This window comes from Callionymus lyra, chromosome 9 (assembly GCF_982586985.1).
Source record: "Callionymus lyra chromosome 9, fCalLyr1.hap1.1, whole genome shotgun sequence".
NCBI classification, from domain to species: Eukaryota; Metazoa; Chordata; class Actinopteri; order Syngnathiformes; family Callionymidae; genus Callionymus; species Callionymus lyra.
Window position 1 is genome coordinate 24,556,156 of NC_141826.1, and position 21,239 is coordinate 24,577,394.

Genomic DNA, 21,239 nt, shown 5'->3' on the forward strand with positions numbered 1-21,239 from the left:
CGAGATTTTGATTTAGAAGTTACACTAAAAGTTAAACCGTAAGTTGAAACCATGGTACACTGAAAAATACTTGCTTGTGCAGATGGAAGCGCGATGCAGATCCTGTAAACCTGTCTACAACATAAAACCAGTCTTGATTGTTGTCCCAGGAGGCGCCTCCTTTTCTTCCGAAGTCCTAGTTGCCGTCTCACCATAAAAAAGGATTCAAATATGTCTCATTACTGTTATGTTTATGACACAGTGCTGTACCTTAACATTTCCAGAATGAAAGAAAAAAAAAAGTTCTTTTTAAGAAAAACAAACTTTATTCGTGATTTATAAACAGAACACATTACAACTGTATCCATTGAGCTAAAATAAAAGAAATGAAATTCACTACATTACTGTCACAGTTGATGAGTGTTCAAAAAGAAGGGGTTTCACAACAGATCAGGGCCGGTCCATTTCAGACACCACAATGCCACCACAATTTACCACCACACCCGGAAAAAAAGACAGCATGAACGTCCACTAAACACTAGCATACAATACATATACATTTTTTTTTTTTTTTTTTTTACTTTGTATATTTTTTTGTTCTTTTTTGACTCACCGTTTTTTTCCAACAGTGAGGGGGGTGTTGTTATACACATTTCAGTTACTACAGTGTTAGTAAAATCATCTCAGAGCAGACAGAATGTTTTTTTTGTTTTGTTTTTTTTCTCTCTCCATTATTCGCTCTTAAAAACAGAGAAAAATGTAAAGAAATAATAGCGGTATAATTGAAATGGTTCACATAAAAGCATTTACATGTAAAGAGGATCAGTTTATGCAGTTGGAGAGTCGTGGAGATTGTTTGGCATCGACAGAGATCCATCAAATATATCCTGTGTGAGTAACGATGAGAATGATACAAAAGAAAAATGATAAAACCATAGCTATCTATCTATTTATATATATATTTCTCTATATATAGTGTGTGTTTCCTTGTACATGCAGCAGCCACTGGATGAAGTGACATTATACTGAGCTGCAAAAACCCTGGGGATGTGGCGAGTTATACAGGCAAGGCAGAAGGAAAAAAACAAAATCTTTTCTTTTCTTTTTTCGTCCAAAACCTCTCTTGGAGAGGACAGGTGGGATGTGGCTGGTTGACGTTGAATCTCAAACCATTTAAGCCCGGCCTTACATGGGTCATGGGCGAGCCCACGCCGCTCACAACCCACCTGGTCCTCTGCTAGTGGGTACAGCCATTAAAAATGAATCGCGATATTCACAATTTAAAAAGCACTGAATCCTTTTTGCAACACTTAAGAGTCATCATTTAAAAAAATGTATCTGGCCTCATCCACATTACTCCATGCTGTTCCCAGCACACCACAATGTTCCTTACAGGCCTTTCCCAGGAGACGCTCCTGAGTAGAGTAGAGAGGTTTAAACCTATGAGGGTCTTGGCTTTGCATGCAGAAAAAAATAAAGCTGTGAGAAAATAAAATTGTCTGACACTTTGCTAAAGTAGCAGCAGGTTGAATATGGATGGAGGAATGGTTGTTGAGGGAGGAGGGCAGAGTTTGTGGCAGCAAAAGGAACAGCACAAGCAGGTGAGCAGATGTAAACTCAAGGTTAAGAAGTGGTTGCTACCAAACATTCAAAGCATAAAGCGTTTTAGGCTTCTGCTGCAATATAGGGCAAAGTGAGTTCGCAAATCACTTTTCTTGTTTTTACCCGAAACCCTTTGACAGATTTCCTCGGAGTGCACGGACTGAAGCTCCACCTCGTGATCCTCGAGACTGTGAGGCGTTCCGTGTCTCCTGGAACCTCTCGCTGTCCTCCTCCGATCCTGGTTCAGCACGTCGGTCACTGCATGTTGATTAAAAAGCTTGACGTCTGATTTTAAAGCACATTTGTCCTCTCCTCGACGTGCTGTCCTTTTTGTATGTGTGGATGTTTGTGCAAGCATGCGTGTTACGTGCACACGTGATTTTCATTTTGATCGCAGGAAAACACTATCACCCGGAGGAATCTGCTGCAGTTTTACGTGAGCCTTAGTTTCAGTGACTTCCTCCTGTGCTATTTACAAATCATGTCCAGCTTCAAGACTTTCGTCTTTCCCCTTTTTCCTCGGCTGGCACGGAGCGTTGATCTTCTCTTGTAGAGAATTGTTTATACATTATAATCACAGAGGATGTAAGACAGAGGTGCCAACATCGCCTGCTGGGTTCAAAAGAAGATTTAAGAAGGACATCGAGCGGTTCTCAGCTATGCTTGACGTTGGTTGGTGTGTGTAGAGGCACATTGGGGCATGGAGGAATAGAATCCATATATTTGTAGCCAAGGCAAATCAGTACATGACTGATGATAAATCACATTAAAAATATTTCTGAATGTTTTCGGGGGAAGTGAAACATCCATAACAATGTCTGTCTTTTCACCCAGTAAGACGGAAGTTGGTACCTCTGTTTTAAATATGCCCTCTTATTTTCTGCTAACTGTCTCTTTACTCGTCATCATCTTTGCCCTTATCCTTCTTGTCTTTCTTGTCCTTCTTCTTCTTCTTCTTCTTCTTGGCCTCCTCCTTCTTTCCGAAGGTGATGAAATCGCTCTTGTCGTCCTCTCCTTGGTTTTGTCTGATTGAAATGATGGCAGGGGATCCGGGGATGATGAAAGCTTCAGGTGGAACGTCGCCAGGCTTCAGGTGTTGTGGGGGGGCTCCGGGGCCCCCTGGGCCGTAGCGAAAGTGCCAGCTGTTGCTGTCGACACCGGCTCCCATCGGTGGCGACACCTCTCCTCCTTCAGGGTCTGAAAAAAAGAAAAACAAATGATTAATTTGGAACAAAAGCCTGCCTTTGTGTTCATGAACGAACGTCTAAAAAACTTTTTTTCACCGATATTTCTGAAATTCCTTTCTTTTTGTTGTACTTTTTTCAAACTAAACTCCCAGAGGCTTTGAACTATTGCATTAAGTTTGGCCAATATAAGTCTCTGTGTGGTTCAAAAGGCTGCGTCTGACTCCCTTTTCCACTGACCTACTTGCACCATTCTCCTCACGCTTTTTTGACTTCCTTCCATGGATCATTTTAGATGAAGGGAGCTTTATTCAACCAGATGGAATGAGGGCTGGAAGGAACAGACCATCATATGGACCCAGAGAGAGCAACATGCCTTTTCACACCCTTATAACTGGAAAGGCAAAATATACTTTTCAGACTTTAGTACAAACCCCTGAATTGGTTGTTTTTGCAAACAAATGTAAGAAGGTGTTAGAAAACAAAGAGTTTTGCACCTTTTTTTTCTTTTATAGTAATGTAGTTTTGAAAAATGGGTTGTCAAATTTTGTTATTTTCTATAAAATGAATTAAATTATATATATAATTTATATCTACATCATTTTTCCTGTCTCTTAAAATCTTTTTTTTCTCTTCTCATGCTTGTGATTCTGGTATAAAAAAGATGCTTGGTCATACCCTGAAGTTGACATCGATTGGTCTGGCGAGTGATATAGTAATTGTGTTGTTGTGGTGATAATTTACAGCACTAAATGTTTTATTTGGTGGATGGAGAGAAAAGAACACAGCAATATTCAGCCTTGCTGAAAGGTCGCAGAAACACTTGAATCTTAAATACAGCAGAATGTTAATGACTAGAACTGTATATTTACCAAACTGTTAACATTAAATTACTTTATGAACTGACTTTTAAAAAGGATACATCAATCTTTTTATCTTGGCTTTTCTCTTCTCATTCTTTTTAGTTGAGATAAATATTAATCAGTTTAATTCATTTCAGATCCAATTTCATTTTAAATTTCACTTTAATCCCTCGACTTTTTTCAATCCCTTGACAACACTAGTTTAAATATAATGATTATTATATATATATATGTATATATACATATATTACACCTTAGATCTTATTATTTGTAACAACTCTCTATGATACGCAGTCATGAAAGAAGGTCTCACATTTCACCAGCACTGTGAAGATAAGGGTGTGGCTACTGAGAGACAATTATTTATTTTCACTTTTTTGGACCTCAAAAAGTGTTCGTGAGAAAAAATGTATTCATGATAATCTAGTCTTCAAACCACTTTTGTTTTTTATAGTCCAAAAGATGGCATTTGATGTCATGATGAATCAGAGATAAATCCTTAATACACTTAAAAATATATTTTCAGATGAAACAACATGAAAATATACAAGGAGAGTTGAAAGCTAGTTTTTGGATGCATCACAACATGCCTCGTTGGCTTCTGTTGCCGAGCAGATCCCGCTTCTAAATTTCCGTCATCTAATGCTGCTAATGTGCTCTGACCTTTCATGTAATCTAGCATGAAAAGTCAGCCTGCTCACTCAACATCTCTCCCTGGTACTGACATCGGTCTTAATCATGATCATCAGAGTTTGTGATAACATTTACGTGATTGCTTACAGCCAGCCTGTCCACCAGTGATTATCATTAATTGAATACATGATGTGATTCGCTGGAACATGCTGTACCTAAAATTGAACACTCAATTTAGAGTTAGGAAAATACTGGTTTGAAAAAAACAAGCGTATTTTACATGAACAAGTATAGTTCAAGTATATTTGTATGTGTTAACATTGTCTGTTTCGTGCTAAGCGTGTTCGTTAATGCTGCAGCAGCAGATGGTGGACCCAGCAAAGTGGGAGCTAACCTGTTAAATATAGCTCACGTGGTGTATGTGGGGGGGGATGAATAATGCGACAGGGATAATTGGATGTAAGGATAAAAGAAGTCAACATTTAAGAAGAAAGAAAAACACATACAGCATATGAAAATAATGACAATGTATTAAACCATCATCGATATCTGTTGCCTCCTAAAATACAATTTTTTTTCCTCTTATCTTTCTTCTGCGGTAATGTTTCCATCTTTCTGATTGAAACCTTGTTTTAACATCTCTCTGCTTTTCTGCTCCCTCTGCTGCAGATGGTTGCTATGGCAACAAGATCCTCGGTTGAAGCACGGGGCGTCAATAGTGGCGGCGACAGCAATTGTATTGCAACCTTTTTCTTTTCCTCATTTCAATGCAATGCAAGCACTTTTATTCTAGACTCATGTGTTTTATCTCCCTCCTTTTTAAACCGTCAATAAAAAAAAGTTCACGAGATTATCTGCTTTCATACTCCCTCAATTTGTATCATAATTAAGTAAGACATTTTCGCTATATGTTTTCATGACCTGCTTTATTCAAGCCATGAACAATTTTTCAATTTGTCACTCTATAATCTGGGTGTGGCGAGTTCTCCCATCTGCCAATGGTTTGTCAGCCAAAATACACACAGTAGCAGAGCCGGCACAGACAAAAAGAAGCTTCTGCCTCTCAGCCCAAAACTACAAAAACAACTATTAATAGATCTGTGTGACACATTTTTTATAGATCAATATCCTTTTATCTCCTCCCCAAACATGGAGGACATATTTCCTCCCTATCTGCTACGTGTCAGATCATTAAGAAAAATAACGTTTTTTAGGTTCTTTTTTAAGAAACTGTTATATTTTTAATCATTTTTCTCAATGTGCAGAAGCCCTGCAGAGATTTGAAAAAAAGGAAGAGGGTCAGCCAGACTGAAATCTAATCAAGGTTGGCATGTTGTTTTAGAACCATTGCTTGAATAATCCACCTTAAATCCGCACTGATCTGGTCATGCATGGCCTAGATTGATGACGTCACGGTTGTCATGTCCTGTATTTCATCTTTGTTTCTATGGTCTTTTTAAATGCATTACTAACATTATATATTCTGGATAATTTCTTTATATTTGGAATTATTTGACCTTTCCTTTATAACGTTTGAATTAACTGTGAAAATGTGAGTATTAAATGTTTTTGTTACTGTCAATGAACTGTGATTCAAATACAAAAATAGAGTTGTTTTCACAAACATCCCTGTGCTCTTTTGTAGTTTTATTTGTACATGTTTGTCTCAATTCCATCATCATATATGGTGCATTTACCCTTTGCAAAACATCCTCACGAAGGTTATCTGCCGTTCTTTGTTATTATTACCTGGCATTACTGACATAACAGGATGAAATCTAGTTCTTACCCGCTGCACTGGATACAGTGGGCCAGTTCTGGACAAGGACCCCCTGTGCTCCCTGCATTACCGACGACTCCTCCATGTGAACAGAGCTACACCAAACAAACAAATACATTACTTCCTAAAAAATCTTAAGCTTCAAACAGTTTGAAGCCAGATGCCAAAAAAACCTTTCACACAACTTTTTGTTTACTTTCTTAAGGCACTAAAATGGTTTGTCTGTGCCGCATTCTGACCGATAAACTGCCTCTGCAGTCTGACGTTAGTTAACAAAAAATACATTTAAACTTGCAAAAAAAATGTAGTGGTTGTAAGGAAAACTTCTGACTTCTAAAAGAGGCTCTGGCGAAGAAATGCGTTTGACACGCCTCATTCCAAAAACACAGAGGGCTCAATATTCTGGAAAGTTTGCCTTGAAAGGGAACTTCATGGTATTTTTTTTTTTTACAAATAGGGAGGCGTAACGTTGTCCCTTTGATGAGCACTAGTTGAATACATTTGGCAAGTTTAAAAAAACAAGAGAAAAATGAAAAAAAATAAAAAATAAATGCTTCCACATCTCCTGGTTATTTACATCTCATATAATCTCACGATTTTGGTATATTTTAACGACAGTTGATAATTTAATGTTGCTTTAATACATCGTCTTGAGTCATGCTTTGTTTGAAAATCATGTACAGGCTGCAGCACGTACCTCTGCATCACCCCGCCTGCTCTCAGTGAAGCCGAATATCTCCAGTCGTTGCCTGGGTTCTTTGGCTGAAAGATAGAAAGGAAGAATTAAGTGTCAACATTCGAACACATACTTTAATTAGCGAAAATACAGGATGTAATTTTTTACATCATTCTTTTCAGACACAAAGAAAATGATTTAGTGATCAAGCACTTTTGTTCAACAAAACCTTCAGCGAAGGTCAAATGACCTCAGGATGGAGAGGATAGAAATCTTTCACCAAAATTGACAAAGAAGCTATTAAATTACATGTCGTTTCCTGGAGAACCTTGCGGTCAGTTTGACCAATTTTTCCAATACTCAGAGGAGTCTTCTGCACTCCATCTGTTGTATCACCTCATTTCTATTCTGTGAAGGTCGCATGAAGGGAGGGGGTGGGGGGTGCAGCAGGGTTCAGTCGAACCACGACAACTGAGCTTCGAGACATGCTGAGACGAAAATAGAAAGTCATCCTTGTCAAATCCTTGAACATCAGATGTATTCAGATCTTTTTCCTCATCTAACCAATTAGAACAATTATCAATACAATAATACGAAACCCTAACATGAACCTGTCAATCAACACCTTTCCTGCAATGGCTCGTAAGTAATTGTTCATCGGGATCGAGAGTGTCATGTTGTCAAGATGATCACATCTCCCTGGTTCAGAGGAACACTGACTCTCACACTCTCGCCCACTGCTGCCGACTGTGCCGACAGTTCCCAAATTTCACATTGAGGAAAGATGACAGTGACTCGCTCGCAAGTCGCTATTTCTGCAGGAGGGCGCGTCCCAATCAGACACCAAGCAAGGAGGGTGTAATAGATGAATAATTAAAAGTGAGGCTGTTGTTATGAGGACTACAACATTTTTAAATTAAAATACTTATATAATTTAAATCTTTGCAATGATCATTTAAAATGTTGTCATCAGACTAATCAATGTCCACAATATAGATTGTGACGAGCACGAGAACAAAAAAAGGAAAAAATACACAAAAGATTTTAGAAAACAGTGAACAGAAATTATGACATATTAGATTTGAAGTATATTTTAAAGCATTAGGCATAAATTGTGACTATAAATATTAGTTTCGCTTTTTTAATTTGATTGGTTTCAGTGACGCACAGAGGAGGAGGAGGGCTGAGTCTTGGTTTGTGTGTGTGTGTGTGTGTGTGTGTGTGTGTGTGTGTGTGTGTGTGTGTGTGTGTGTGTGTGCGTGTGTGTGTGAGCAAGAGGGAGACAAAGGAAGAAAGAACAGACTGTCCAAGAGCATGCTGACTATTAGGAAAGAAATATCCAAAACAAATATGTAATAATACTAGTTGCTAATCTGTTTAGCTGGTGTTAACAATTACTATATATTGATCATTTCATTTATTTTTAATAGTATGTGATAATGCAATATTTCTTTATTTTGTGGCAATAACAGGTTAAGTTGTGTACAATTTCACTGAAAGTTTAACCCAATACACACTAATACTTAATAACTTTGAACTTAATTATTTAATTTGAAATAAATATATAGGAAGATAAGATAATATAATCTAAATTTGAGTTGTCACACCAGCAATTTAACAGTACAAATGGAAATAGAATAAACCAAAAAATAACATGCATACACATTAGGTTAAACATCAATGCAAATATTAAGAAATAATATCAATAATAATGACAGATAAAAAAATAACAATAAATTATAACGGTACTAAAGGTAAACTACATTTAATAGCGTCAAGTATTAAATTATATATTATAATAATTATTCATTTCTAGTTGGTCAATGCTGCTGTCTAACACTATAGCATGACCACTTCTACAGCATCGTGGCAAGAAGTATGGCTGAAGAAAATGTCAGCCATTGTTTTTAGCAGATGGGTGAGACAGGGAGGATCCAGGGGAAGTGGTCCCTCTGCGGGTAAAAAAAAAAGGTGGTTCGTAGGTTCAGAGAGTGACGATCAGGCCATGGCCCACTTCACTGGCTTTGTCAATCAGCTAAAGCACCGAGACTTAATCCCCTCGCTGAGTGAGTGTGTGTGTGAGAGCGAGAGAGAGAGAGAGAGGTTGAAAGGGGTTTGAAAATGGAGCACACATGCTGCAGTGGTCCGTCCTGGTTCCGACAGGAAGATATTCAAATAGATGTGATGTTAAAATGATTAAATTATTTCCTCATGTTTATTCTTATAACTCCTGTTTTGCTTCCTTCAATCCGTTGTTTACATGCAGAAAGTTTTAACATATTCCAAGATCCTCTGACCACATGAGGTTTCTTCTCAAAGAGCTACTTTGTAAACAAGGTCAAAAACTCAGGTGAATAATGGGAGAGAGCAGCAGAGACACGTGTTTGTTTGGGTTTATCCCCCCCGTGCTTATTCTTTTGTAAAAATAAAGGGCATGCGAGAGCTAAAAATGGCATAAATCTGTCCCTCTGGAAGTCTATGAGGGTAAACCAGCTCCCTGGCTGTCCTGGTTTTAGCATGTGCATAAATAAAAATGATTCTTGTGGCTCTGAACAAAGCTATCAGGAAGTGCAGGCAGGCTTTGGATGCTTCTCCTCTGTGGGTGCACTGGCTTTGTAGCCCTGCCGGATGGACTAGACTGGATCTGGAGGTTCTGAGCATGACAAAGCTAATCTAACGAGTGCAAAAACATCCCAGTGCCACTAAGAAGGGAGCAAGGATGGAGAATGTGCTGGAAGTTTTGCATAAAAGATGCCGATAAAAAAACTTTCCTTTTATATGTGACCAATTGTAATCCTCTGATGTTCTCACTCAGCTACAGGGCATTTATTTAATGTCCCCCCTTCTCCTTTCATCCTCAGATGCTCCCATTTTCTCTGCATCTCCCAATTTTCTCCCAAATCCTACTTCATTTTTTAAAACCTTCCTTCTTACATCCTTGGTTCATCCTCACACTGACTTGCAGAATCATGTCATGATTCTCTGCCTATTTTTTCTCTTTGTTTGTCTCTCCTGTCACCTCTGTTTTTCTTTCCTGGCTACTGCACATGCTGGGATGGATGCTCAGGGGTGGGGGCGGGTACATACTGGCAGCTCCTCGGAAGCAGACGCGTTCATTATTTTATTAAGGCAGTCCCCATGGCAACCATGGATCGCAGCACCAACCTCATTTTCACAGAGGACACACCCTTGTCAGGGAGAAAAACAGGAAGTGGTGTGTGTGTGAGCAGGAGGGAGACAAAGAAAGAAAGAGCATACTGTCCAAGAACAGTGGACGTTTAAGAATACAGAATTAAAGAAAAAATAGAAATGAAAGAAGCTATTCACATCTAACTACTTTAATCATTTGATTTAATTTGTATTGTATGTGAATAACACTGGTGTTACTACACACACACACACCCACACCCATATATATATATATATATATATATATATATATATATTCATTGTTTAGTCGCAATAATAAATAAACTTGTTTCAAATTGAACTGAAGTGTTAATCACATTTTAATGAGACGAACATAATTTATTTAAAAATATTAATAAGTGATGAATTAAAATATATTATAGACATGGGAGTCAGTTTAATTTCATCAGCATTTATATGAATAATACATTATTAGCAAAGATAATTACAGCTGCATCAGCACTTTTACATCATCCTCCTTTCATCCCACTTTTTGCCTTTCCAAGTTGCTGCTTCACACCCATCTCGAGGTCATCTTATCTTTCTACCCATTTCCTCTCTGACTCATTGCTGATACCGCTCGGTAAAATCAATAATATAATGTATAATGCAGCACACTGTGTGTGTTGGGGGGGGGGGGAAGAAGGAGCTGATGGATTACTGTACACTGTGTGCTTCAGATCTACAGACACAGGTAAATGTTGTGTATATGTGTATCCTGAAGTAAAAAGGTAAACATGGTACTGATGTTACCAACACAGCTCACACCCATCAATCATTCATCCGACTCTAGTAATGTCAACCCCACCCAGCTGCAGAGAGGAACCAAGTGAAGCTCGATCGGTGCTTGAAGCTTCCTCTGCTGCAGCAGGCAGCGGAAAATTACCTGCCCCTCCCCCACCCTCGCTGCCTGCCATACACAGAGAGCTGCAGCATAAAGAAACACATACTGGAGCACTTCAACGCAGAAGGAGCGCTGCAGGCTTCGTCTGTGGCCGCAACAGTGTTGGAAACAAGAGCCCGCTAAGCAGATAGATGAGATGACACAGGCTGGTTTATGCACCAGGACGCCATCTTTAAATCACACTCTGACCCACTTTACCATCAGCTTGTGATCATGAGAGCTTTGGCATAGAATCTGAACCAAATGACCACGGCTTTGACAGACACAGCAATGCTGTTTTTTTTTTTTGTTGCTGGGCCACTCCCAAGAAATGAGGTCATCCAGTCTTAGTGAGTCACAACACACTGATCTCACTCCCAGACAAGACACCAGTTACACTGATTCAGTTTAAATTAAATACAAGAAGTGATTAAAAAGCAAGGTCCGATTCGCTCACATATGATCAGCGTCGATAGAAATGTGTCGTGTTCACAAGCCTCCGAGGCTGAGAGCAAACATGTATACTGAGATTGATGCTAATTTCCTGTTAGTGCTCTCAGCTGCGCCCCTTTCTTGGGAATTGCTGATGGAAGAGGGGGAGGGGGAGACAGTGGCTGCATGAACGAGGTGAGAGAAACAGAAGAAGGATAACATGAAGGATGGGGATTTATACAGTACAAATATATAGTTCTTTCCTGTTTAGAAATATTAATCAAGTTCATATTTTTTTGTAAAGAAAGATCAAATAGACATGCAAAAATACCTTTTCTTTCCTGCAAAATGTGTACTGTAACTAATTCACAACCAGAGGAGAAACACACTGTATCCTTGTAAATGAGTGACAGTCCAAAACACCAAATCATAATATTCTGAAATATAGCAATTCAAATCTATTTACCAAGAGAACATTATTGCTTATGTTTAAAAAGCCTTAATTCACCCAAGGAAGTGTAACCACATCTAAAGTGAGACCCTCCACATCATGTCCTTCATGAAAGTGTCCTGATCTGTTAAATTCTGGCTCAAAAAGTGTTAATCTGATTAGGATGAATGTTGGGCTATGGGGGAAGTCTCTGATTCAGCACCATGGACAGCTCCTACACAGAGTTCATTTTCAACACTGAGCATGTTCACATCTTACCTTCTCTTTGGTAGGTAAAGTCTGAGTCCTGGTAAAAGTGTCTCCTCCATTAATACTGATCAGTTCTGCGTCTACAGGAGGATACGGGGCGGGGAAAACCACCACGTCACTCTTGAGTGTGTCTGAGCTGAAACACACGTCGTACTGCTGAGTAGATTTGGAGTAAGACCAGCTCCCGTCAGGGTGGGTGGTGATCATCGGGGGGCTGTACCTGCTGAAATCACTGTCTGTCTTGTGACATTTGACCGCTATCAAAGTCACCAGACTCAGCAGGAAGATGGACGACACCGCCACGATGGCGATCAGCAGGTACAAGTTCAAGTCAGAGAAGTTCTCCTCCTTCATGGTCACATGTCTGAACTGAGTCTGGATGTCAGCTGAGCTTTCAACCACCACCACATCAATAGATACAGTAGCTGTGAGGGAAGGTTCTCCATTATCAGAAACCAGCACCACCAAGGGATGAGTCTTCAGGTCGTTGTCGCTCATTCTCCTCTTGGTCCGGATCTCCCCGCTACTGGTTCCCATCCTGAACAGGTTTCCTTTGGGCTCAGACAGGTGATAAGACAGCAGAGCGTTGTATCCAGAGTCTGCGTCTACAGCCCGGATCTTTGCCACAAAGTATCCTGCTTCTGCAGAATAAGGAATGTTCTCACTGTTGACTGAACCCAGCTCAGAATAGGGAGCCAGAATGTCTGGACTGTTGTCGTTCTCATCCAGGATAAAAACATTCACAGTCACGTTGCTGCTGAGAGGAGGAACACCAGAGTCTGTGGCCTGAACTTTGAACTGAAAGGTTTTCAACTTCTCAAAGTCAAACGACTGCAGACTGATGATGTCTCCTGAGTCTGCATTAACATTGATAATGGAACCGATTTCATTACTCTTATCTTTGCGTATTACGGAAAACGTTACTTTTGCATTCTCATCTACGTCAGGATCAGTTACAGATAGGTGATGAATTATGTGACCAACAGGACTATTTTCCTTGACAAAAATGTTAATTTCACGTGTGTCAAAGTGTGGGGGATTATCATTCACATCAGAAACATGAACTGTTACTACGCTTGTCCCCGAAAGAGGAGGATCCCCTTTATCAGTTGCTATTATTGTTATGTTATGTTGGGCATTGATTTCTCTATCCAGGGCTCCATCTACGACTAAAGAATAGTGATTTTTATACGTATTTTTAATTTTAAATGGACCCGAATCTGCTAATCTAACTTGAATTGCCCCATTATCGTTCACATCTTCATCCTTTACAGTCAAGAGACCCACCATGGTGTCAATAGGTGCGTCCTCACTCACCACATTCACTAATGAAGTGACTGATATTTGTGGCGCATTATCATTTATATCTGTAATTTCTACTAAGACCTTACAAGATGATGCTCTTGGATTGTTGCTTTTATCTTTTGCCTGCACCCGGATTTCAACCGCGCTAGTTTTTTCATGATCCAAACTCCCCTTAACTGTTATTTCACCTGTCTCTGGATCAATTTGAAACAGGTCGACGTCTTTATCACCGTCGTGGTTGATGAAAGAATAGATTATTTCGCCGTTTGTTCCCTCGTCTAAATCATGCGCGTGCACGGAAAGTAGGCGCGTGTCCGGTGGTGTGTTTTCTCTCACCGTGGCTTTGTAAAGCGTTTGATCAAATATGGGAATATTGTCGTTCACATCCTGAACATTAACGATGATGTTTAAGGTGCCTGAACGCGGAGGTTTGCCTCCGTCGACGGCTGTCAGGATGAGTTTAACAACGGGCAGTTTCTCGCGATCCAAAGGTTTCTGTAAAACCATTTCCGCGGATGCGCCCTGCTCCCCGTCGTTCTGAACGTCCAGGCTGAAATATTCATTTTGGCTCAGTTTATAGCTTTTAACTGAGAAGACGCCTACATCCGCGTCGAACGCTTTAGGCAGCGTGAACCTTTCACCCGGAAAAGCCGACTCCGAAACATTCAAGACAATCTTCGGCACCCGAAACGAGGGCGCGTTGTCGTTTATGTCCACAATTTTCACCTCAAACCTGAACAGATTGAGAGGAGAGTTCACAATAGCTTCCACCTCGAGCGAACATTTCCCACTGCGAGCGCACAACTGCTCCCGGTCGATCCTGTCTTTCACCAGAAGAATCCCGCTTTTCCCATCCACCTCGAAATACTTCGTGTTGGGTCCTGATATCTGAAATCCCCGAGATTCCAAATTCTGTACATCGAGGTGTAGATCCTTTGCCAGGTTGCCCACATTAGAGCCCGGACTCGACTCCTCCGTGACAGAATACACAATTGGTCCTCCCGCGACGCTCCATATGAGACAAGTAGGTATCAAATAATAAATCCAATGCAAAACGAATATTCCGTGCCAAGTCATTGCACTGATACAACCAGACGAAAGACTCTAATATGTTTATATTAGAGCTTTCATGCCGAGGAAGATACATCCAGGCGAGTCATCTGTGGCGTCACTCGTACATCCACGATACGTTTGAACAAAGAAATGCAGCCTCGGACAACAAGGAGGGGCGATAAGACAAGGTGGAGCTTCAGTTTCGAGCTAAAAGCGACATCTTGTGGTTAAAAAAACTCAATTAAATATTGTTATATCGAGATATTATTTGTATTTTAAAATACGAAATAAAAAGGAAAATTAAAAATGAGAAACAAACAAACATTAACCTTGATGTGTTTTGTATTTGCTGCACAGCTCTTTTAAATTATTAGAAATCATTCATTAAAATTGTGTGTGTTATCCGTGGTAAATAATACAGGACATTTAACTAGGTTAGAAAACAGTGGAACGAAGCATTATTAAAGAAAAATAAGAATCAAGTTGTAAAGATTCAAGGGGTGAAATAGATTTCCTTATGAAAAAAGTATCATCTTTGAGAGAACGATTCGTAAGATGGAATCTGATATACAACCGTAATGAACAGATACAACGTGTTGTTCTCATATTTAGCCAATCTATGAATGCTTTTAGATATAGATGCTAGTTTCAATTATTTACAGGAGAAATTCAGGAAGTGTGTAAATCAGTGATCATTTGAATATCGCTCTTCCATCCCACTGTAGATTACCTAGGGAATTGATTTCAGAACCATGGACAGCTCCAGCTGTGACCTAAAGGGACATTAACTTGTAACAAATGGATGGAGTTGTGTAAAATAAACGGAAATGGCGCGGACGTATATTAAAATTGAACAGTTATGCTGTTTTTTAAACATATCGCCACAAAAACAACAAGTCCATATGCTCAAGACAGAGCCTCTGAACTAGGGATTAATACTCACAGGCAAAATAGTGTTTGTAAGAAAGAATACATTAAAAAAAATGAGTGTCCCCAAATTGTGATTGTTATTAACCCATATCGTTTTCTTTTTTTTTTATCTATTACGTATCTAAGACCAACACATAAAAATAAATAATCAATGGAAACTTTTAAAAAATATCCCACTAATTCAACTCACCTTCTCTTTGGTAGGTAAAGTCTGAGTCCTGGTAAAAGTGTCTCCTCCGTTAATACTGATCAGTTCTGCGTCTACAGGAGGATACGGGGCGGGGAAAACCACCACATCACTCTTGAGTGTGTCTGAGCTGAAACACACGTCGTACTGCTGAGTAGATTTGGAGTAAGACCAGCTCCCGTCAGGGTGGGTGGTGATCATTGGGGGGCTGTACCTGCTGAAATCACTGTCTGTCTTGTGACATTTGACCGCTATCAAAGTCACCAGACTCAGCAGGAAGATGGACGACACCGCCACGATGGCGATCAGCAGGTACAAGTTCAAGTCAGAGAAGTTCTCCTCCTTCATGGTCACATGTCTGAACTGAGTCTGGATGTCAGCTGAGCTTTCAACCACCACCACATCAATAGACACAGTAGCTGTCAGGGAAGGTTCTCCATTATCAGAAACCAGCACCACCAAGGGATGAGTCTTCAGGTCGTTGTCGCTCATTCTCCTCTTGGTCCGGATCTCCCCGCTACTGGTTCCCATCCTGAACAGGTTTCCTTTGGGCTCAGACAGGTGATAAGACAGCAGAGCGTTGTATCCAGAGTCTGCGTCTACAGCCCTGATCTTTGCCACAAAGTATCCTGCTTCAGCAGAATAAGGAATGTTCTCACTGTTGACTGAACCCAGCTCAGAATAGGGAGCCAGAATGTCTGGACTGTTGTCGTTCTCATCCAGGATAAAAACATTCACAGTCACGTTGCTGCTGAGAGGAGGAACACCAGAGTCTGTGGCCTGAACTTTGAACTGAAAGGTTTTCAACTTCTCAAAGTCAAATGACTGCAGACTGACGATGTCTCCTGAGTCTGAGTTGATATTCAAAACTGAAGATATTTGAATATTCTTGGAGTTGTCCAGCAATGAGTAGCTTAAACGTGCGTTATCATTTACATCTGGATCACGCGCAGTGATGCAGCCTATACTTGCTCCAACTGGACGGTTCTCAGCCACATAAAAGTTCATCACAGGCTCATTAAATCGAGGTGAGTTGTCATTTACATCAGAAACATAAACTCCGACACCGATGCTGCTGGACAAGGCAGGGGTTCCTTCATCTATCGCTATTATTGTGATATTATAAAGCGAATTTTCTTCTCTATCAAGAGGTCCGTCCACTACCAAAGAGTAATAATTTTTGTAATTAGGAATTAACTTGAACGGTACAGGATTTAATAAATTACACTTTGTCATTCCGTTCTTACCACCATCTTTATCCGACACTGTCACCGAGGCAACCACGCTACCTATTTCCGCGTTTTCTTTAATCGGGTTCAGTAATGAAGTCACAATTATTTCTGGGGCATTGTCATTCACATCAGCAACTTCTATCAGCAGCTTTGCGTTTGCTCTTCTCGGTGAAACCCCTCTGTCTATTGCTTGAACGTGGATATCAAACGCAGCTTGTGACTCGTGATCCAGTCGACCTTTAACTGTGATTTCGCCTGTCTCAGCATTAATTTGGAACATATCAGACGGATTAAAGTTTGCGCGTTTCACAAACGAATACGTCAATTTACCGTTATCTCCTTCATCCAAGTCCAGAGCACTTAATTGAATGACAGCAGAACCTGGGGCGGCGTTTTCATTCACCTTCGCTTTATATAGTGTTTGACTGAACGACGGAGTGTTGTCGTTGACATCAAGAACATTAACGTGGATCTGTAAACTCCCGGTTTTCGCAGGTTTACCTCCATCTATCGCGGTTAACGACAGACTGATAAACGCTTGTTTTTCGCGATCTAAAGCTTTTACCAGAACCAAATCAGCCGAGACGCCGTCCCCTTCGCCGCTTTGCACATCTAGTGAGAAATATTCGTTCGATTCGAGTTTATATGTTTTCACAGAATGGCTCCCGGTGTCTGCATCGAGAGCCAGCGGGAGCAAAAAACGTTCTCCACTCGGTGAGGATTCAGATATGTTAACAAAATGAGACGTTTCTGCGAATACGGGCTCGTTATCGTTTATATCATTTACCACCACTTCAATTCTGTGCAGAACCATCGGATCACTCAGTATCGCCTCCATGTTCAATTTGCATCTTAACGCATTTGGACAGAGCTCCTCGCGGTCCAATCGCTGATCGACAAATAGCTCCCCCGTTCTGAAATTCGCTCTGAAATAGTTCTTACTGTATCCAGAAACAATGTTTAAATTCCTCCTTTGCAAATCCCGAAAATTGACGTGTAAATCCTTAGCGAGGTTTCCGACTACAGTTCCTTTGTCCACCTCCTCTGAGACGGAGTATGAAATCTGCGCTGCTGCGCCGCCGAAAAACAGCAGAAAAAGAATCCAACAAAAATCGCAGTCCTTCCTCAAAGATCCCATGACGGCAAAATGTAATACAGAGTTTTTAAAAACTATGTTTTTACCAACATAAAAATCATCATATCGAGCGGATTTTCTGCATCATTCCTCTCCTTTCTCCACCACACTATGTAGTGTTACGCCCACAAAGCAGACAGTCAGGTGACCCCACTACGTCACAGGAAGAGAACGGGAACGCCAAACTACAACGAGCCAAAGTGCGGACAACCAGCGACCCCACGTGGCGTATAGTTTAGATTTGTTTAATGAATACGCATAACATTAATTTAACTACATTTATAAGCGTAACTTCCCAATGCTTTTGTTCAAAATATAATTTAAATATCACAAAAAATAGTATATGTTTTGCTGTGTGTTTGTAAAGAAAGAAAATAAAATGTAAAAAAATCACAACCTGAGAATTGAGAAAACCTGAGACAGATTTACTTAATAATAGTATTCAAAGGTACATTTGCTCATATATACTGTACAATGTTTCTTAATAAAGTAGGATATGGCTGTATCTTTACTAAAGACTAATAATGATAATAGATTAAGCAATCAAAAAACAAAAAAAGCGATATTCCTTTCATGATTCCAATGGGAAAAAATCCCAGGACCCTGGACAGCGCTACCCAAAAAGAACGTGTGGGAGAAGCAAGAATTTTTTTTTAATTTATTTATTTTATCTGATATTGGAGGTTAATATCTTACCTTCTCTTTGGTAGGTAAAGTCTGAGTCCTGGTAAAAGTGTCTGCTCCGTTAATACTGATCAGCTCTGCGTCTACAGGAGGATACGGGGCGGGGAAAACCACCACGTCACTCTTGAGTGTGTCTGAGCTGAAACACACGTCGTACTGCTGAGTAGATTTGGAGTAAGACCAGCTCCCGTCAGGGTGGGTGGTGATCATCGGGGGGCTGTACCTGCTGAAATCACTGTCTGTCTTGTGACATTTGACCGCTATCAAAGTCACCAGACTCAGCAGGAAGATGGACGACACCGCCACGATGGCGATCAGCAGGTACAAGTTCAAGTCAGAGAAGTTCTCCTCCTTCATGGTCACATGTCTGAACTGAGTCTGGATGTCAGCTGAGCTTTCAACCACCACCACATCAATAGACACAGTAGCTGTCAGGGAAGGTTCTCCATTATCAGAAACCAGCACCACCAAGGGATGAGTCTTCAGGTCGTTGTCGCTCATTCTCCTCTTGGTCCGGATCTCCCCGCTACTGGTTCCCATCCTGAACAGGTTTCCTTTGGGCTCAGACAGGTGATAAGACAGCAGAGCGTTGTATCCAGAGTCTGCGTCTACAGCCCTGATCTTTGCCACAAAGTATCCTGCTTCAGCAGAATAAGGAATGTTCTCACTGTTGACTGAACCCAGCTCAGAATAGGGAGCCAGAATGTCTGGACTGTTGTCGTTCTCATCCAGGATAAAAACATTCACAGTCACGTTGCTGCTGAGAGGAGGAACACCAGAGTCTGTGGCCTGAACTTTGAACTGAAAGGTTTTCAACTTCTCAAAGTCAAATGACTGCAGACTGACGATGTCTCCTGAGTCTGAGTTGATGGTCAAAGCTGACAGGACTGGAACATTTCGAGGATGACTGTCTTTCAATGAATACGTCAGTTTGGAGTTTACATCTAAATCTGGATCAGATGCATTAATTTGACATATCTTGGACCCTTGTGGACTATTTTCTTTCACGTACACATTAATAACAGGCTCCATGAATCCAGGTGCATTATCATTGACATCAGAAACATGGACAGTAATGATCCTGTTACTTGACAGAGGAGGACTTCCTTCATCTGTAGCTTCAATAGTGACGTCATAGACAGATGTGTGTTCTCTGTCTAGAGGTCCATCAACTACTAATGAATAATCGTTTTTATAGTTTAATTTAAGTTTAAAAGGAAGCGACTCAAGTACTTTACAGCTGGTTACACCATTACTGCCTCCATCTCTGTCACTCACGGTGACCAAAGCAACGATTGTTCCCAGCTCTGCGTCTTCTCTCACCGGAGTCATAAGTGACGTCACGGATATTTCAGGAGCATTATCGTTCTCATCAAGTACTTCAATTAAAAGTTTAGTGTGTGTACTTCGTGGAGGATGACCTTGATCCATGGCTTGAACTCTAAGTTCATATGCAGGTGTCTCCTCGTAGTCTAGATAACCGTTTAAAGAAAATTCTCCTGTGTCTGGGTTTAAACTGAACACATCCGACCGATCATTTTTTCCTCTTTTTACAATTGAATACATTATTTTACTGTTCATGCCCTCATCCTGATCACTTGCATTTAATTTCATAATCATAAAACCGGATTTAACGTTTTCACTGACACGTGTTTTGTACAAAGATTTTGCAAACATTGGTACGTTATCATTAACGTCAATTACATTTACATGTACTTGCATTGTACCGGATTTCGGAGGTTTACCTCCGTCTATTGCTCTCAGCACAAGTCTGATCACTGGTTCTTTCTCTCGATCCAAAGCCTTCTGTAACACTAACTCAGCGGAGACTCCATGTTCCCCCCCACTCTGCACGTCCAGAGAGAAATGATCATTTTGACTCAATGTATATGTTTTAACTGAGTTGCTGCCTATATCTTTATCCACTGCAAATGGAATAATATATTTTTCACCGGGTAAAGATGATTCCGATATGTCTAGAGTATACGAAGGTTCACTAAACGCAGGCGAGTTGTCGTTTATATCCAAAACCGTGATTTCTATACGATGCGCAGTCATCGGATCGTTCAACACAGCTTGTATTCTCATCAGGCACTTTACCACATTCGGACAAAGCTCCTCCCTGTCGAGTCTTTCTCTCACAATGAGGTTTCCACTTTGTAAATCCACGCTGAAATATTCCTTAGTGTAGCTGGAAACAACACGCAGGTCCCTGCTGTGGAGCTCTTGTAACTGTAAATGTAAATCCTTGACGATGTTTCCCACCACGGAGCCTTTGTTCACCTCCTCGGAGACGGAGTACGACAATTGTGACGCTGTCGTGTCATAAACAAAGAGAAGGACGAGATAAATCCATCGGTTTCGATTGTGGTGGTGGTCGTTCATGGTTGATGTCAAATAAGATGAAAATCCGCCTGATCATTTAATCGAAATAGCCAAAACACGCTCGCGATATTGCGAGAGGCTCCTTTCTTTTGTCGATCCGGGGCTGGACTGACGGCTGCTCACGATCACGTGTAGACTTTGGGAGTTTTGCATGTTAAATCTCGGATATGTCACGGTCTAGTGCGACATCTAGTGGTCAAGTTGCGACCTCGTATTAGAAAATAACTAAAAGCGAAAGATAATATAGATTTTGTGATAGTACTGTATTTGTGTTCTATTGCTTTTGTTTTAAATGTATTCAACTGTTAATAAAAATGACAATTTTGATCAAAATACATATAATATTCTTGGCAATGATTCTCAAACAATGTTATTGGCAAAAAGGGCAAAAAAAAAATCCAACAACC

The 21,239-nt window shown here is 40.4% G+C and overlaps 2 protein-coding genes across 12 annotated transcripts in view; both read right to left on the reverse strand.

Annotated features, from left to right (window-relative positions):
- Positions 1-284: 284 nt before the first annotated feature.
- The window catches only part of LOC148072386 (protocadherin alpha-3-like), a 58,591-nt gene continuing 37,636 nt past the window's right edge, over positions 285-21,239 (reverse strand). For 6 of the 11 annotated variants that reach the window (XM_087799942.1, XM_087799940.1, XM_087799944.1 and 3 more), the window contains exons 2-4: positions 6,739-6,803; positions 6,051-6,136; positions 285-2,778 (exon numbers count right to left, since the gene is read on the reverse strand). In XM_087799942.1, coding sequence (XP_087656068.1) covers positions 2,477-2,778; positions 6,051-6,136; positions 6,739-6,803 — 453 coding nt within the window. In that variant the 3' untranslated portion in view covers positions 285-2,476. Of the gene's footprint in view, positions 2,779-6,050; positions 6,137-6,738; positions 6,804-11,930; positions 14,358-15,399; positions 17,826-21,239 lie in introns of those variants that run through there. The other 5 variants (XM_087799946.1, XM_087799945.1, XM_087799949.1 and 2 more) reach the window with 5 other exon arrangements.
- Positions 18,448-20,885, reverse strand: LOC148072387 (protocadherin alpha-1-like). Its single transcript, XM_087799968.1, has one exon. It carries the CDS (start codon positions 20,830-20,832, stop codon positions 18,448-18,450), a length of 2,385 nt encoding a protein of 794 aa, XP_087656094.1. The 5' UTR covers positions 20,833-20,885.